This window comes from Carlito syrichta, unplaced genomic scaffold (genome assembly GCF_000164805.1).
Source record: "Carlito syrichta isolate Samal-C Ts95f unplaced genomic scaffold, Tarsius_syrichta-2.0.1 Scaffold288753, whole genome shotgun sequence".
NCBI lineage: Eukaryota > Metazoa > Chordata > Mammalia > Primates > Tarsiidae > Carlito > Carlito syrichta.
The window spans coordinates 109,626-125,656 of record NW_007232849.1 but is presented as its reverse complement, the minus strand read 5'-3'; the positions used below and the strand labels follow the sequence as shown (position 1 = coordinate 125,656).

General features: G+C 38.7%; 1 protein-coding gene across 1 annotated transcript in view; it reads left to right on the top strand.

Moving 5' to 3' along the window:
• The first annotated feature begins 1,583 nt into the window (after nucleotides 1–1,583).
• LOC103255947 (centrosomal protein of 112 kDa-like) overlaps nucleotides 1,584–16,031 on the top strand; it is a 123,488-nt gene continuing 109,040 nt past the window's right edge. Inside the window, exons 1-5 of the mRNA XM_021710370.1 lie at nucleotides 1,584–1,670; nucleotides 3,162–3,316; nucleotides 4,239–4,368; nucleotides 5,567–5,659; nucleotides 6,374–6,433. Of these exons, the coding sequence (XP_021566045.1) occupies nucleotides 1,584–1,670; nucleotides 3,162–3,316; nucleotides 4,239–4,368; nucleotides 5,567–5,659; nucleotides 6,374–6,433 (525 nt within the window). The remainder of the gene's footprint in view (nucleotides 1,671–3,161; nucleotides 3,317–4,238; nucleotides 4,369–5,566; nucleotides 5,660–6,373; nucleotides 6,434–16,031) is intronic.

Below are 16,031 nucleotides of genomic sequence, written 5' to 3'. Positions count from 1 at the left end.
TCTTGATATGGCTGGTCTTGGTGGCTCAGCCTGTAATCCTGCGCCTTGGGAGGCTGAGGTGAGTGGATTGCCTGAGCCCACGGGTTTGAGAACCACCTGAGCAACTTGGCGAGACCTCATCTCTACAATAAATCAAAAACTTAGCTGGGCGTGGTAGCGTGCGCCCGTAGTTCCAGCTACTTGGAAGGCTGAGGTGGAAGGATCACCGGCTCCCAGTGGGTCAAGCCTGCGTTGACCGGGAGCGGCCACTGCACTCCAGTCTGGGTGACAGAGTGAGACTCCAACTCAAAAAAAAAAAAAAAAAATCTTGATATCTGGGTTTGTGGTTTGAGACCAGTCATTCTGGGGGCTCTTCATTGTTTGAGTTCCGGAATGTGTATTCTCAGTGACTGACCTCCCATACTTCTGTGTGAGACCAATATTCCTCCTTTGGTTTTTCTTCATTTCTGTAGGTCTCCTCCCCCCCTTTTTTAAACCTCTTCTTTAATTCTCTTGTTCAGCGATGGGGGAATAACTTTTATTTCTGATAACTCAATCTCCTATTTTTCCTTATGTAGATTCTCTAGTTTTGTTCAATTCTGAGGCTAGACTAGGGGTAGGGTTCTGTGCTTTTTACAGTTTTGGGATTAAGGGGGGAGCTGTGATTCAGAAGCTATCTCCAGATCCCAGTATTCGCTGACAGGTGTTTGGGCCCCCAGAACCCCCTTCCCACTACCTTACAATCTGTCTGTGCTGCGGAGGTGTCTGTTTGCCCCTGAAAGCAAAGTAAGACAAGAAAAGGGAAAGTACTGGAAAAAGGAAGACAGAAAGGAGGTGGAGAGTGAGAAAAGAAGAGGGAACGCAGACAGGTGTACCAACTCACAAATAAACAGAGACAAAGACAGAGAACACAAAAGAGACAAAAACATACAGGCAATCATGCAAACAAACAAAAATGCCCCTGTTGGTGAACTCTCCCTCAAAAATACCCACACATAAACAGAAAAATCTTTAAAAAAGAATTCAAATAACAGAAGCAAAGCAAGTGCAAAATCATAAACAAAACAGAAAGAGAGAAGAAAAAAAAGGCTGAAAGTAAAACAAAAACCACACCAGGAAAAAGAAAAAACGAAGACTAAACTCGCCCCCTGGCCTTTCGGTGAGTCCAGCTTCCCTTCAGGCCTCGCCTGCGGGCGCAGCTGTGCTCCAGCCCCTCCCCTCCGCGCTCCGCTGCGGGACGGGCCGCCCCAGGGCGGGTCGAGGCCCCCCAGACTGCTGCGCGACGGGGAGGGCTCCGGTCCGCACTCACCCGGCCGGGGCTGCCGCCCGCCAAGGCTCCGCCCCCACCAGAGGCCTCTGTGCGCGGCCAGCCCGGGCCGGAGCGTCCGTCTCCGAACTGGGGGGGAGGGAGCCTCCCGTCCTGGGTGGAGGCTGGCGCGGCTGGGCGGGGCAGCGCGAGGCTCTGGCCGGCCCTGGGGCGGCGAGGCGGCGCCGGTGGGGTCTTGCTTGCCGCGCCTGCTCCCGGCCTGGAGCTGTCTTCCGGTTTTCCGCTGCCTGCCTTCCCCACGGACCCTCCTGCTTGCGCCCGGTGTGCGCGGCAGGCGATGGCGTCACTGGCTTCTGCGGGAACCCTCGCAGTGCCACCTGTTTCCTCGCCGTCAGATCCTGAATGCATGGAAAGGCCCGGAAAGGTTGTGGACACCAAGCAAAGGAATTCAGAGCTTCTTTCTCACTAGTAAAAATTCATCCGGGTTTTAAATTGCTATCTTACGGAGGTGAAAATTTTTTAGAGAATTAGTTATATTAAATAATATAAAAATGTTTTTAAGTGATAATTTGAATACTGTAGAAAAATGAAGAAGTTCTCGGAAAAGGAAAATAATCATTATATAAAAAAGATACCTGTACTCAGAAGTTCACTGCAGAACTATTCGCCATAGCAAAGTCATGGAAACAGCCTAAGTGTCTGTCAATGAATAACTGCATAAAGAAAATATGCTATATATACACCATGGACTACTGTGCAGTCATAAAAAATAACAAAATTATTTCCTTTGCAGCATTACGGATGGAACTGGAGACTGTCATCCTAACTCAAAGCTAGAAAATGAAACACCGCATGTTCTCACTCACATGTGGGAGCTAAATGGCCACAAAGACGGAAAATGTAGTTCCTGGGGACACCAAAAGGGGGGAGGCAGGTTGGGAGGCTCGAGTTTAGAAGTTACCTTTTGGGTATAATGTTCACTATCTGGGCCTTGGGCCACCGGAGGCCCACCCCAATGCTACATACTATGTCCTTGTGACAACATGCATTTGCACCACTGAATCTTAAAAAAAAAAGCCGTTAAAAATGAAATGAATGAAAATTTTGAGTGAATAAAATGAATGAATAAAATGATGTAATACAATGTTCCTATACATGTATGTAATAATAGATATATCACTTATGTGAGAATCCCTGATTAAAATTTGGGGGTTATGAATTTCCTTTTAAAAATATGTTACATTGCTTTTATTATAAAAAATGTCTAAAACTTTAAGTGAAGAGGAAAGAACACTGGTAACGTGTTTACTTATAAAGAGGTGTAAAGAGATTTTCCTGAGGATTGAGAGTTTGTATCATTTACTGCTGTGTACCTGCATCCTGGCATATTACCAGACTCATAAAATATTCGTTAAATGAATGAATGGGTTAAAGTCTGTAACCATGGTCTTAGTTTTGTGGCAGTGAGCATTCTTTTTTAAAAAGACCTTGTTAGTTTGGAGCTTGATTTAATTTTTGCTACTGCAGTTTATGATACATTTGTTTTCTTTGTTCTTATAGGCTATGCATTTTCTTCAGGCTCCTTTCTAATACAAAAGTGTCATAAAGTTGCTCTTTTTTTTTTTTTTTTGAGTTGGAGTCTCACTCTGTCGCCCAGACTGGAGTGCAGTGGCCGCTCCTGGCCACCGCAGCCTCGACCTGCTGGACTCCGGCAATCCTTCTCCTCAGCCTTCTGAGTAGCCAGAATTACAGGCGTGTGCTACCATGCCTGGCTGATTTTTGATTTATTGTAGAGATGAGGTCTCTCCAAGCTGCCCGGGTGGGTCTTGAACCCGCGGGCTCAGGCAATCCACTCACCTCCGCCTCCCAAAGCGTGGTATATAAAGTTGCTCTTAACGATGACTCATTCTTTTAGAACCACATGATAAAAGAATTGGAGGCCCGTGTTCAGCAGCTGACTGGAGAAGCAGAGAGCAGTAATTTACAGAGGCAGAAATTAATTCAAGAAAAATCGGAACTTGAAAGGTGTTACCAGATAACATGCAGTGAATTACAAGAAGTAAAGGCAAGGTATTGTCTGAAATTAGAAATCTATTAGGTGTACATATGAAGTACTGATATTAACGCTATAATTTATCTGCTGAAACTTCTCACACGTGTGCCTTTAACTTTGGGAGGTTTTTGATCTATATCACTGTTATTTTTAAATTAAAGAAACTCTTTTTAGAGACAGGGTATTACTCTGTTGCCCAGGTTGGAGTGGCATGACACAATCATACCTCTCTGCAGCCTCAGACTCCTAGGCTTCATCCTGCCTCAGCTTCCTGAGTAACAGGGCCAATAGGCACATGCTACCATGCCTGGCTAATTAAAAAAAATTTTTTTTTTTGGTAGAGACAAGGTCTCTGTTGCTAGTGAACTCCTAGCTTCAAGTGATCCTCTCATCTTGGCCTCTTAAAGCATTGGAATTACAGGCATGAATCATTGCACCTGCCTGTTTATTTTTTTAAAGTCTCTTTTTATTTATTCTTTTTTTTGTTTTTGAATTGGAGTCTCACTCTGTTACCCAGGCTGGAGTGCAGTGGCCACTCCTGGCCACCGCAGCCTTGACCTGCTGGGCTCCGGCGATCCTTCTACCTCAGCCTTCCGAGTAGCCGGAATTACAGGCGCGCGCTACCACACCCGGCTGATTTTTTTTTATTTATTGTAGAGATGAGGTCTTGCTGCCCAGGCAGGTCTCAAACCCGCGGGCTCAGGCAATCTACTCACCTCAGCCTCCCAAAGGCGCGGGATTACAGGCTGAGCCACTGAGCCCGGCTTAAAGTCTCTTTTTAACATAAGCACGGTATTTAGAAGCAGTTGATAAAAATGTGGATGCTTATTTGGTATATTGATTGATAATCTATTTGGATTTAGTTGGTTAATAAAATTTCATCTTAGATATTGGTTCCAAATATATTGGGAGTCTATTTTATTTCTTTTTCTTTTGTAGGCGCAACACATTGCATAAAGAGAAAGACCATCTTGTAAAGGATTATGAGCAAAACGTGAAACTATTACAAACCAAATATGATGCTGATGTAAACCTTCTAAAACAAGAGCATGCTCTCGCAGCTTCTAAGGTATTATGTCTGCTGGTAGATACACTCCATGGAGTATTTCCTGACCTTACTCAGCCTATAGCCGTGGATAGCCACAGAGAGATTACTCAGCATTTGCAGTTAATCTCTCCTTCACTTTAATCTTAACGTAATAGAAATTTCAATGACTTTTACTGGTATTTAAAATGTTGAAAATACTAAATGCCTTGTACGTAGCACAGCAGAAATATTTAGCCAAATTGTACTATATGCTAGCAATTTTAAGCACCAAAGTTTTTAAAGGAGGAAACATAAATTTCAAGAAGAAATGCTTAGTTATGTGTTAGTACCTACATACATATATGTATGTGTTCTTATTTTGAAATCTTCATTTATTATTTAGATTTTAAAAGGTTTTTGTAGACCTATTTTTGTACGACTGCTATGTTTTTATAGCATTAATACTATGTAGCATTTAATTTCTATTTTTGCTTTTTTAAAAATAGATTTTATTTTATTTTAGAGATGTGGGGTACAAATAAGGATTCACTATACAAGTAGGCTGCATGCTGGTGAAGCTTGGGACTCCAGTTGTCCCTCACTCCCCCTGGTAGTGGCCCAGGTACCCTTTGTGATGCTATGTGCCCCCTCCGCCCTTTTCCATTTCCCTGGCAGTGCCCGCGACTGCCAGTCCTTCCCTTGTGCTGATGTGATTAATGTTCAGGTCTCACTTATGAGTGAGAACATGCAATATTCAGTTATTTGTTTCTGTGATAGATTGCAAAGTATAATGGTCTTTAACTCCATCCAATTTACTGCATAGTCTGTGATTTTGTTTTTCTTTATGGCTGCATAATACTCTGTCGTGTACAAGTACCACGTTTTTTTCATCTAGTCCACTTTCCATGGGCAGTAGGGTTGGTTCCATGTTTTTGCTATTGTGAATAGTGCAGTAATAAACATGCATGTGCAGGTGTCTTTTTTGTAGAACAATTTATTTTCCTCCAGGTATATTCCCAGAAGAGAGAATATTACTTTAATATATTACTTTAAAAGATTAATTTTTATACTGTTTTATAAACTTTTTAAATTTTTATACTGTTTTAGAAATATTTTAAAATGTGATTTATAGATAATTTTAGTTCTGATTGAGCTTCAGGGGAAAATATTTTTCAACCAATGTCATAAGATGGTGCAAAACTCAATATTTTTGTTTTTATTCTTCTTAAAATCCTTCTAGGCATCTAACAGGATTGAAGAATTAGAACAGACTGTCTGTCAACTAAAACAGCAGTTACAGGAATCAGAACTTCAAAGAAAGCAGCAACTCAGTGTAAGTCTTGCATTTCTACACGGAAAAGCAGTGCCAGACACGCCTTTCCTTGCCTTGATCTGTATGTGGGAGTGAGGGTCAATTAAAAAGCAAGACTCAGGAATGTAGTTGGCCTTTTCTGACTCATTGTAATTGCATAATTTTTCGTTTTATTTGCATTAACTAACAGGTAGATGCTAATGATCTATAGAGAATAAAAGAACAGTAATTTTAATTGGAATGATCTCTTTTTTCAGATTAGTTTAAAAGTAAACTTTATTTAAATACGTTATTTTAGAATAATTTCCTTCTTTTAAATTATCTGCCCATCTTCACAATCTCTCTGTCTCTCTTTGTCTCTCTCTTTTGTACTTTTCAAATCTTTTCTTTCATGGTCAAAACGTGCCAAGGACTGGCATATGATATAACTTCAAATTTATCATTCCCATATTGATTAAGTTAGTCATTTAAAATTAGTTTCCCAATTCTAAGGATTAGAAAGTTTTTCTTACACTGTAAAGTAGGTACTTTTGAGAATAGTAATGTCTTCGGGAACTACAATTTTATGTTCTGTAGTATAAAACTACTCATGTTTCTACTTGTGGGACTCTCTTAATACGCAAAACTGTGAATTAAAATTTGACATCAAGTTGATTCATTAATTTCATTCGATTACTAATTGTATTGACTCTAGCAGTTTTAAGTATAATAAAAATAAACATTTATTATTTACAGGATCAAGAAAATAAGTTTCAAATGGAAAAAAGTCATTTAAAACACACCTATGAAAAAAAGGTAATATGTTTTGTGGGAAGCTATAAAACATTTAAAATAGGAAAGGAGCCATCAATGGGGACTGATTTTTATAAAGCCATACATTCTTACTTTTAGAGAATTATTTATTTCTAAGTTAATTTTAGCTAACCAATAATTACAATTTTCTTATTCATTTTTCATATTCATCAATAACTTCAGTTCAGTTATTATATCAATATTAAAACACTTCTTGCATGTCATATTTAATGAGTGAGGAGTACAGTTGTCCCTCTATATTTGTGGATTTTGAATCCACATGAATTTAATCAACGGTGGATTAAAAATATTCAGAAGCAAACATTATATAAAGTTCAAGAAGCATACCTTGAATTTGCCATGATCCGAATACTACGTTGAATCCATGTGAATGAAGTGATGTGCAGGCATTGGAATAGGCATTGTGAGTGATTTAGAGATGATGTAAAGTATATGATTCTATGTGTATAGGCTATATGCAAATATGATGTCATCTTATAAGAGGAACCCGAGTATCTGAGGAGTCTCTAGCACACTTGGGGTGTGCTAGGACTAATCCCCCGTGGATCCCAAGGGACAGTATAACCTTAACCTCTCATAATAACACATTGAAATTGCCTTTCCTTCCTGTCGGTTTAAGTGCATGTCACCATCGATGTACTTTGTATTCTGTAGTGTCATGTGTGCCATGAGAACTTTAAATATTTAAACAAAGAACTTACCACAATGAAAGAATCTGCTACTACTTACAGATGATTATTGTTTCTTGTCATTTATAATAATGAATATTTCTGCTGTTATATGTTGATATCCCTTTTATGAAAACTTGGGTGTTATTGACACACTTAACACGTGAGGCAGTAAAGTGCAGGGTTCTCTAGGCTTCTGACAATGAAACCATAGTTTTGAAACCTTTTCCTTAAAACTTGAAAAGTCAAAGGATAGTTGAAATAGCAAAGGTTTAGCTGCTCCTTTTGTAATTATTTGCTATTTACATTTACCAAATTAACCTATTTGTAAAATACACATATATGGAAACGGAGAAGATGAACCCTTCAATCAACTTAAATATATACAAATTAAAATTGGGCATGGTTGATATTACAAAATTCTTGCAACTTGGTGTGATACCACATCTTAGGTGTCCATATAGTAGTCACTCAACAGATATCCATCAAGTGCTTACCTTGGACGAGATACTCACATAGGTACTGGGTTGGGGTTGTGCATGAATTAGATGTAGAGTCTGTTGTCAAGAGCTTAACGTATAGGAAGAAGAAGGTTTCTGTCATTGGGAAAAACGAGTATTTCTACTGACGTGCATGTTGATCTGCGTATGTGCTCTTTAAAATGATAGTACATGTTCTTATTACTATAATTTTAATACATCTCAATGCCAGATCATAAGTATATTTCATGTCTATAAAATGTCCAAACAAGCATGGGAAAATGTCACTTTTATTGAAATAATCTTTTTCAGTTTCTACTTCTGAGCCACACAGACTCCTAAATATTTTACTTACCCAGAGAAGAACATGTGTTATCATAAGCCTTGCTTCCCACTGTATAAGGCACCTGGATCCTCAGTGTGTACTTGTCAGTCCATTGTTCATTCTTTGGGCAGTTCATTGGCTTCCCGGCCATTAAGGAACCACTTCCTGACCTCTTGCTCCATTATGTTCTGACCATCTGATCAGCTTTTTCCTGAGAGATGATTTCTGTGTACCTGAGGGACAGATGGGCTTGCGACAAGGAGAAAGGGACATGCTGACTAATTGTAAAAGAATGTATTCTTATTTCAAACTTCATTGAGCCCTCCCGAAGACTGTTAAATTCAGAAAGAACATCTTTCCCCTATCACTGTCTTCTCTTGGGTATTTAGCTACTGAGTAAACTTAAGGTTTCAGCCATCTGATGAACATACATAAGAAAGATAATGTTAGAGATCAGTTCATCCTTATCCAGAAAGCTGCCCACCATTCCTATTCTATTTCACTTCAGGGAGCAGACCTAAATCCTTTTTATTGGGTATTATAACTAGTGCTATTTCCTTTCCATGAGGTAGCAACTGGCCTAGCTTTATAATAAAGTAACTAGTTAAAGTTTATTAATTGTTTTCAATGTAAATAAAACTTGTTTAAAATAATAGCAATGCTTAAAAGAAAAATAGCCATAGTTTTCCACATCGCATATGTTCCTAACGTTGTTTATATTGGAAGAAAATGTTCCTCAGCATGCTCCTTTTTATTTCACAATTAATTCCATAATCTCCCCTTTTAAATTGACATCTGTTCTCCTTTCCTTATTAAACCTGCTGTGATCTCAACCCTTGAAGATTTGATGTCTTGTACCCCCCTCAGGGAATATCCTTTTTGACTGCTCAAAGAGCTGACATAAATCTTATGTAGTCCTGGACTGTGAAACTGTATAGCTAAAATGGGATATATAGGGCTTTTGTTTGTTAGACAGTGTTACAGGTATGCACATTCAGTAACTTTTGGTATAAAAGTTAGTTCTGAATATCTGTTTAGGAGGAGGAAATGCCATCTGAATGATATTTTCTCATGCATATAAGAAAGCAGCAGGATGGGAGCTTTCCATTCTAATGTGTCCTTGAGGTAAAAGAAATAGCTTCATGTGCTGTCCCTAATTTAAGCACACACATATTATCTAATGTTCTTTATTGATCTCTAGTGGCTATTGCCTGTTCTTAAGATCTTTGAACATCAAACAAATAATAAGTCGTAAAGCTAAATGTCATTGTTTGGTGAAGTGTCCTAGTCTGTTAAATCAGGAAATGGTTAGATTAAATGATTTTACTGGCAAGGAAACACCTGCCTCCTACAAATAACCTATTGCTTGTTTTCCAAAGAGGCATCAGAGAGTAAAAAGGATGGTGCTGTTTGCCTAGAGACGTTTATAAGACAGATGTGAAACGTGCATATTCTAAAATGTGCCGAATTAAAACATCTACTTAAAACCAATCTGATGTAACCATTTAACAAGTGAGATACACATACTAATGGAATTCAAAGCCATGAAGACAATGTTATTCCAGTGCTTAGTACTCACATACAATTATTTTCATTATGTTTAATATGACTGAAAATGCTCACAACGATACTTATCATATGTTGGATAGCATTTCTAAATTCCTCTGACATGATTTTTAAAACAAGTATGTGAGTCTTCACTGAAGCTTTAAAACAGGAAATTGTGCGGTGAAGATTCATAAGAGTCACGCAACCTGATCGCCCATGTTTTTTGTTTCGCAAAGCAGAGGTCCGGGCAGGTGAGAAATGGCAGAGTCCCTTCCTCAGCTAGTCGGTGTCAGGCCGGTATCAGTTCTGTGGCTTTCACTGTGCTGTGCTGTCTGCGGCAGCGTATCTGGTCCTGATGTTCAGCTCAACCCCCTTCGTATTCGTGCAGTCCACCCTTCCGGACTCCTCGCGTTCTTTGGAAGCAGAGGAACAGGAGCGAGTGTGCTGCCGGCCCCGAGTCAGCTGGTCCCGGCGCCCCGGGTTGAAGCCGTGCTGTGTGTCCTTGTGTTTCGTTATCCGTCGCCTGTGGGTTCTTGCTGCTGTTCGCGACGGGGAGGCGATCACAAGCGGATCCTCTCACGTCTCACTTCTCACCTCCGCCAACACCAGAGAAGGGAAAGGTTGGCAGTGGCGTCGTCTTCCTCTAAGTTGTGTGCTTTTCCATTTTGAAATGGAGGGTTTTTTCCAGCCGAAGACGGGTACTGATAGCTCTCTCTCTGAGATTAGTATGCAGTGATGTCTCCCTTATCTGGTGTTTAATTCTCTCTCACCCACAGTTATGTGGAATATAGGTAAAAGCTAAAGACACGGTCCAAAAGGCTCTTAAACCACACAAATGTGTTCAGTTAAGAAAAACAGACCCAGAACCGTGTCTGTTGACTACTGGGGTATGGACCAGGTATTGTCCTGGGTGGCAGGGGTATAGAGATGGGAACCAGCTTCCAGTTTCAAGGAATCCCAACTCAAAAGTATGTGCGTCGACACGTGCGTCTTTACCTCGGAGGGAGGGTCCTTATTCTTCCATTTCTCCTTTAGAAAGAGCTCTAACACTTTTGGAGGCAATAAATTGGACTAAAGTGCTCGAGCTACCACTCTGACCCGCATAAGACGTGTCAGCTACAAACGTGTCAGAGGTTAAGACTATGACATGATTTTTGAAACAAGTGTGTGTGTCTTTACTGAAGTGATGAAGAGCAGTTACAAGAACTCAGAATGCTTTGCAATTCAGAGGTCACTCTCTGAAAGGGCGAGCACTCTAAGGGAATTACTGTATCATGGCACATTGTGGTTTGGGGCGTTCATCATAACCCTGGGTTGTCAAGAAAGGTTTGTGGTGGAGGATTCAGTGTGAGGGGGCAGTAGTCGTTTTTTCCACATGTATTGGGCATTTAGGAGTTTTACGTCAAGCAGTTTATCAATTTATCAGAACTGTTTGGTATATTGACTGTTATTATCCCCATTTTTCCGAGTAGCAAACTGAGGCACAGACTATTGAGTAACTTGTGAAGGCATAGGTATATAAATATATGCCAGAGCTTCCACTCATAATTACCACGTAATTTTAGATAGATTTTCCTCAAGAATGGTTAATATTGTGGCACTTCCCACTTTAAGAGGTAAATCTCAGTCATGCTGTTATACAGACAGTTCTGAGTCCTGGAAGAAAATTGAGCAGGAAATAGATGGGAAACTACCAGTAGTATAGTCCATCAGAGGATGCGGTGCCAGTTTGTAAAATCCCTATTGACGTGTCAGCAACTCTGATAGCAGTTCCTTGTTAGTTTTTCATGTAATGTGTCATTTCTACTGGAAAAACAGACTGTGCAGTAAGGAGAAGCATGCCTCCTCGGAGCAGCATAGCCTAGTTTAGACCCTCCTAGGCATTATCCTGGGAAGTGGGTGTTAGCTGTAGCTCCGAGAAGGCGATCACAATGAGAGACATCTAATAGAAGCAAGGTTACGCCCTGTGTAGTTTTTGTCAGTCATTTAGTTGGGTGGTGTTCTGAATGTCAAGCCCCAGATCTGAATGGTGAACACTGTTCAAGCATGAGTAGAATAAAGCCAAAATGGAGTTTGGAAAAATACTGTAGAGGAAAGAAACGAGAGCATTATATGGAAGATTCAAAGAAAGGAGTTTCTTTTGAAAATATGTGACTCCAGAAGAAGATATTGAGAACTTAGTTAGTAGAATACAAGAAGATACGATGTTTATGAAATGAGGATGGATACCATAAGAAAAGGATGAGGCCAGGCTCAGTGGCCCAGCCTGTCATCCCAGCACTTTGGGAGGCCGAGGCGAGGGGATTGCCTGAGCCTGTGGGTTCGAGACCTGCTCGGGCAACTTGGTGAGACCGCGTCTCTACAATAAATCAAAAAAATTAGCCGGGTGTGATAGCGCCCACCTGTAGTCCCGGCTACTTGTAAGGCTGAGGCGGAAGGATCGCTGGAGCCCAGCAGGTCGAGGCTGTGGTGGCCGGGAGCGTGCCACTGCCCTCTAGCCTTGGTGACAGAGTGAGACTCCAACTCAAAAAAAAAAGAAAGAAAGAAAAGGCTGAAGTGAAAATGGAGGTGGTTGTCATAAGGAGGGTTTGTAAGGAAAATAAAAGCACAATATCAGGTTTAAGTGCCACATAGGAGCTGGTTGGGGGGGTAGAATAGATTTTGCAAAGAACTAGATGAGTGATGAAGGAAAACGTAATTGTCTTTCACACTACAAAGGAAAAGAGCAAAGAACCAAACATTTTGAGAAAGGTGATAAGATACTAAGGCAGAAAATAGAACACCAGTATACAACAATGGATGTTTTCGAAGGGGGACTCAGAATAAATGAACACAAATATGACTAAAGATACAAGAAAACTTTTCAGGGCTATGCAAATTTTAAAGATTCACTCTTTATCAGCTAAAAAATTAGTAAAAGATTAAAAATCATTTAAATTATATCACAAAGAAAATAATCTCATAAATGTCCAGACCATGGGGAGGGGAGGGCAAAACTTACACCACTTTAGTCTTCTGAGTTGCAAATCTGACGTGTACTATTTTGGCCCCAAATGTTGTGATCTAAGAATCTCATACACATTTTCCTTCATGAGTAAATGCAACAGAATGACATTATTGGATATGCCTCAGAGATATATCACTAGGATGTTCTTTTTGAAAAATAATACTGGGTGTTGTGCTTTAATCTAAGGATAAGCAAGAAATGAAATAAAAAAAATTCTCAAGAATGGAAAGAAGTACTGGTGGATGTCAAAATTATCTAAAATAGAGAAGAATATAAATATTTTTTGTGTATGCAGTATAAACAATGCAAATGTCAGTAGAGAGTCTTGAAAGAGGAGGATATGTAAAGTTAAAAAAAATTTGAACAGCCCTTTGAATGAGAATCTCCAGATTACACAAAAGAAAAGTAATATGACTAGGAGAGGGGAAGTAATTATGTGCTCAGCTATTATTTTAAAAGAATGGGCATAGATCTTAATTTATCATTTGCTGACTATTAGAGACATATAGGCTATGAATAATTGTGAGATATTTATTGCATTATTGGTCTCCAGCGATAGACTTCTATAAACTAATAACAAAGTATCTAAATCAGAAATTTTTTAAAAATCAGAAATTTAAAAAAATCTATGTACAACAGCATTAAAAAATTAGGAATTGATTTAGCCAAGGAGGTAAAGTGCCTATATTACTGAAAACTATAAAACATGAAAGAAGTTGAAGAAGACACATATAAATATAATAATATCCCAAGTTTATGGATTGGAAGAATTAATATTGTTAAAATGTCTGTACTTGGAAAAGTTATCTGCAGATTCAGTGTAATCTCTACCAAAATACCAATAACATTTTTCACAGAATTAGATTAGACTATCCTAAAATTTACATTAAACCACAAAGTCCCTGAATAGCACCCTGCCCCTGCAAAAAAAAAAAAAAGTCTTGAGAAAGAAGAGTAAAGCTGGAGTCCTCACTCTTTCTGATTTGAAAATATACTTCACAGCTAAAGTAATCAAAACAGTATAGTTCTGCTGTAACATCAGACATAGCCCAATAGAACAGAATATAGAGCCCAAAAATTAATCAATGAATTTACAGTCAATTGATCTTCTATAAACGTTCCAAGATCACATAATGGGGGAAGGACAGTCTCTCCAATAAATGTTTTTGGGAAACCTGTCTGTCTACACGCAGAAGGATGAAACTGAGCACTTACTTCATATTTTAAAATCAACTGATAATGGACTTATGACTTAAACATAAGACTTGAAACTATAAATGACTGGAAAACATAGGAGAAAAGCTCCATGACATTGGTTTTGGCAAAAAAATTATTGGATATAACAAAAACACAGGCAACAAAAACAAAAATAGACAAATGGTGTTATATCCAGCTGAAGAGCTTCTCAGCAAATCAAACAATCAAGTGAAGAGGCAGTCTACAAAACTGGAGAAAATATTTACACATCATAAAACTAATAAAGGATTAACATCCAAAAATACATATGGAACTTAAGTCACTTAATAGCTAAAACAAAACAAAACAAAAATTTATTGTGTACATAATATAAACAATGACACAAAACTACCAAAAGAACTGATGATTAAAAATTGGCCATGGACCTGAATAGATGTTTCTCCAAAGAAGGCATACAAATAGCTAGCATATGAAAAATTCTCAGCACCACTAATCATCAGGGAAAGTCAAATCAAAACTACAATGTGGTATCGCCTCACACCTGTTAGAATGGCTTTTATTAAAAACACACGAAGTGAAAGGACAAGTGTTGGCAAGTATGTGGAGAAAAGGGAACTCTTCTGCTCTGTTGGTGGGAACGTCATGACATACAGTATAGAGACTCCTCAAAAAGTTAAAAGCACTACCGTTTATCCAGCAATTTCCACTTATGGGTATTTGATGGTAAAAAAATGTAATTGATATTTTGGTAGGGAATGGGTGGATGTTGGTTAAAGAGTACAAAGTTTTAGTTTAGATATGAGGAATAAGTTCTGGAGGCCTATTATCTAGCACAGTGATTGTAATTTATACTAATATATGGTATACTTGAAAATTGCTAAGAGAATAGACTTGAAATGTTTCATCACAAGAATAAATACATGATGAAATGAAATCAGTATATTTCAGAGATATCTGGATGCTTAAGTTTGTTACAAGACTATTTATAGTAGCCAAGAGACTGAATCAACTTCAGTGTTCGTCTAGGAATGAGTGGAAAAAGAAAATGTCACACACACACACACACACACACACACACACACACACACACACACGCTGGAATATTATTAAGTCTTTAAAAAGAAGAGAGTCTTGTCATTTGTGATAGCAGTGATGAACCTGGAGGACAAAATACTGCATGATCTCACTTGTATGTGAAATCTAAAAGAAGAAGTCAAACTCATAGACTCAGATAATCGAATAATGGTTAATTACTAGGGAATTGGGTGGCGAAGGGCAGCAGGGAATGGGTGGATGTCAGTCATCGGTTACAGAGTTCTAGTTGAGACATGAAGCGTAAGTTCTGGAGGCCTATTGCATAGCACTGTGATTATAATTTACACTAATGTATAGTATACTTGAGAATTGCTAAGAGAAGAAACTTAGAATGTTCTCATCACAAGAATAAGTACATGATGATATGCCAAAAAAATATATACACATTTAAAGCATGATGGTCACTTAAAAGATGACATTAATCAAATGAATGCTAGCGTCACCATATGATAGGCAGGGCAATCAAAGAAAATAGCGGAAGTATGGTTGAGCAGACATCATACCGCACATTGCTACTGTAATGTAATTCAACTTTGTAAAGTAATACTTAGACAACAACTCTTAAAATGTGTATATATTTTTTGGCACCCCCCCCCGGTGTGCCTGTGTGTGTGTGTGTGTGTGTGTGTGTGTGTGTGTATTTATATATACCACAATACTCATTACTCCATTTAAATACGTTTTTAAAACACTGTTGTACACCTTAAATTATACAATTTTTAAATTTGTCAATATATGTCAATAAAGCTGGAAAAATAATTTTTCTCTGTCAATCAGAGCATGGACGAGTTTAGAACAACAAGAAAGTCACATATAAAAAAACCAGGTAACAGGAAAAATGGCATTAATAATACTTTCATGATGACAGTAAATTCAATAACCTTCCCTATTAAAAGAAGAAAATGGGCCATTGCCTTGCTAAGCTGTGGTTTGAGCTATGGTCAGGCTATGTTTTGTTAAGCTTTGGCCCCCTCCCCTACCTTGGGGAGGTGAATCTCCTCTTTCTCTCTCTAATTTACTTTCTAAATAAACCATATTTTTTAATCTAAAAAGAAAATGCATACAAATTCAACTTGCAAGAAACTTAAAGTTGACAAAGAAGTATTTATGCAAAAAGAAGGTAGACATATATAAGAAAATACCAAAGGAAAATGTTTTATTTGTTGGATTCTTTCTTTAACGTTCTTCCAGGTGACTGTCTCCCACCTTACTTGAATAGATTTACTTTTCTCTGTGTTTTTTATGCCCCCGCCCCCCCCCC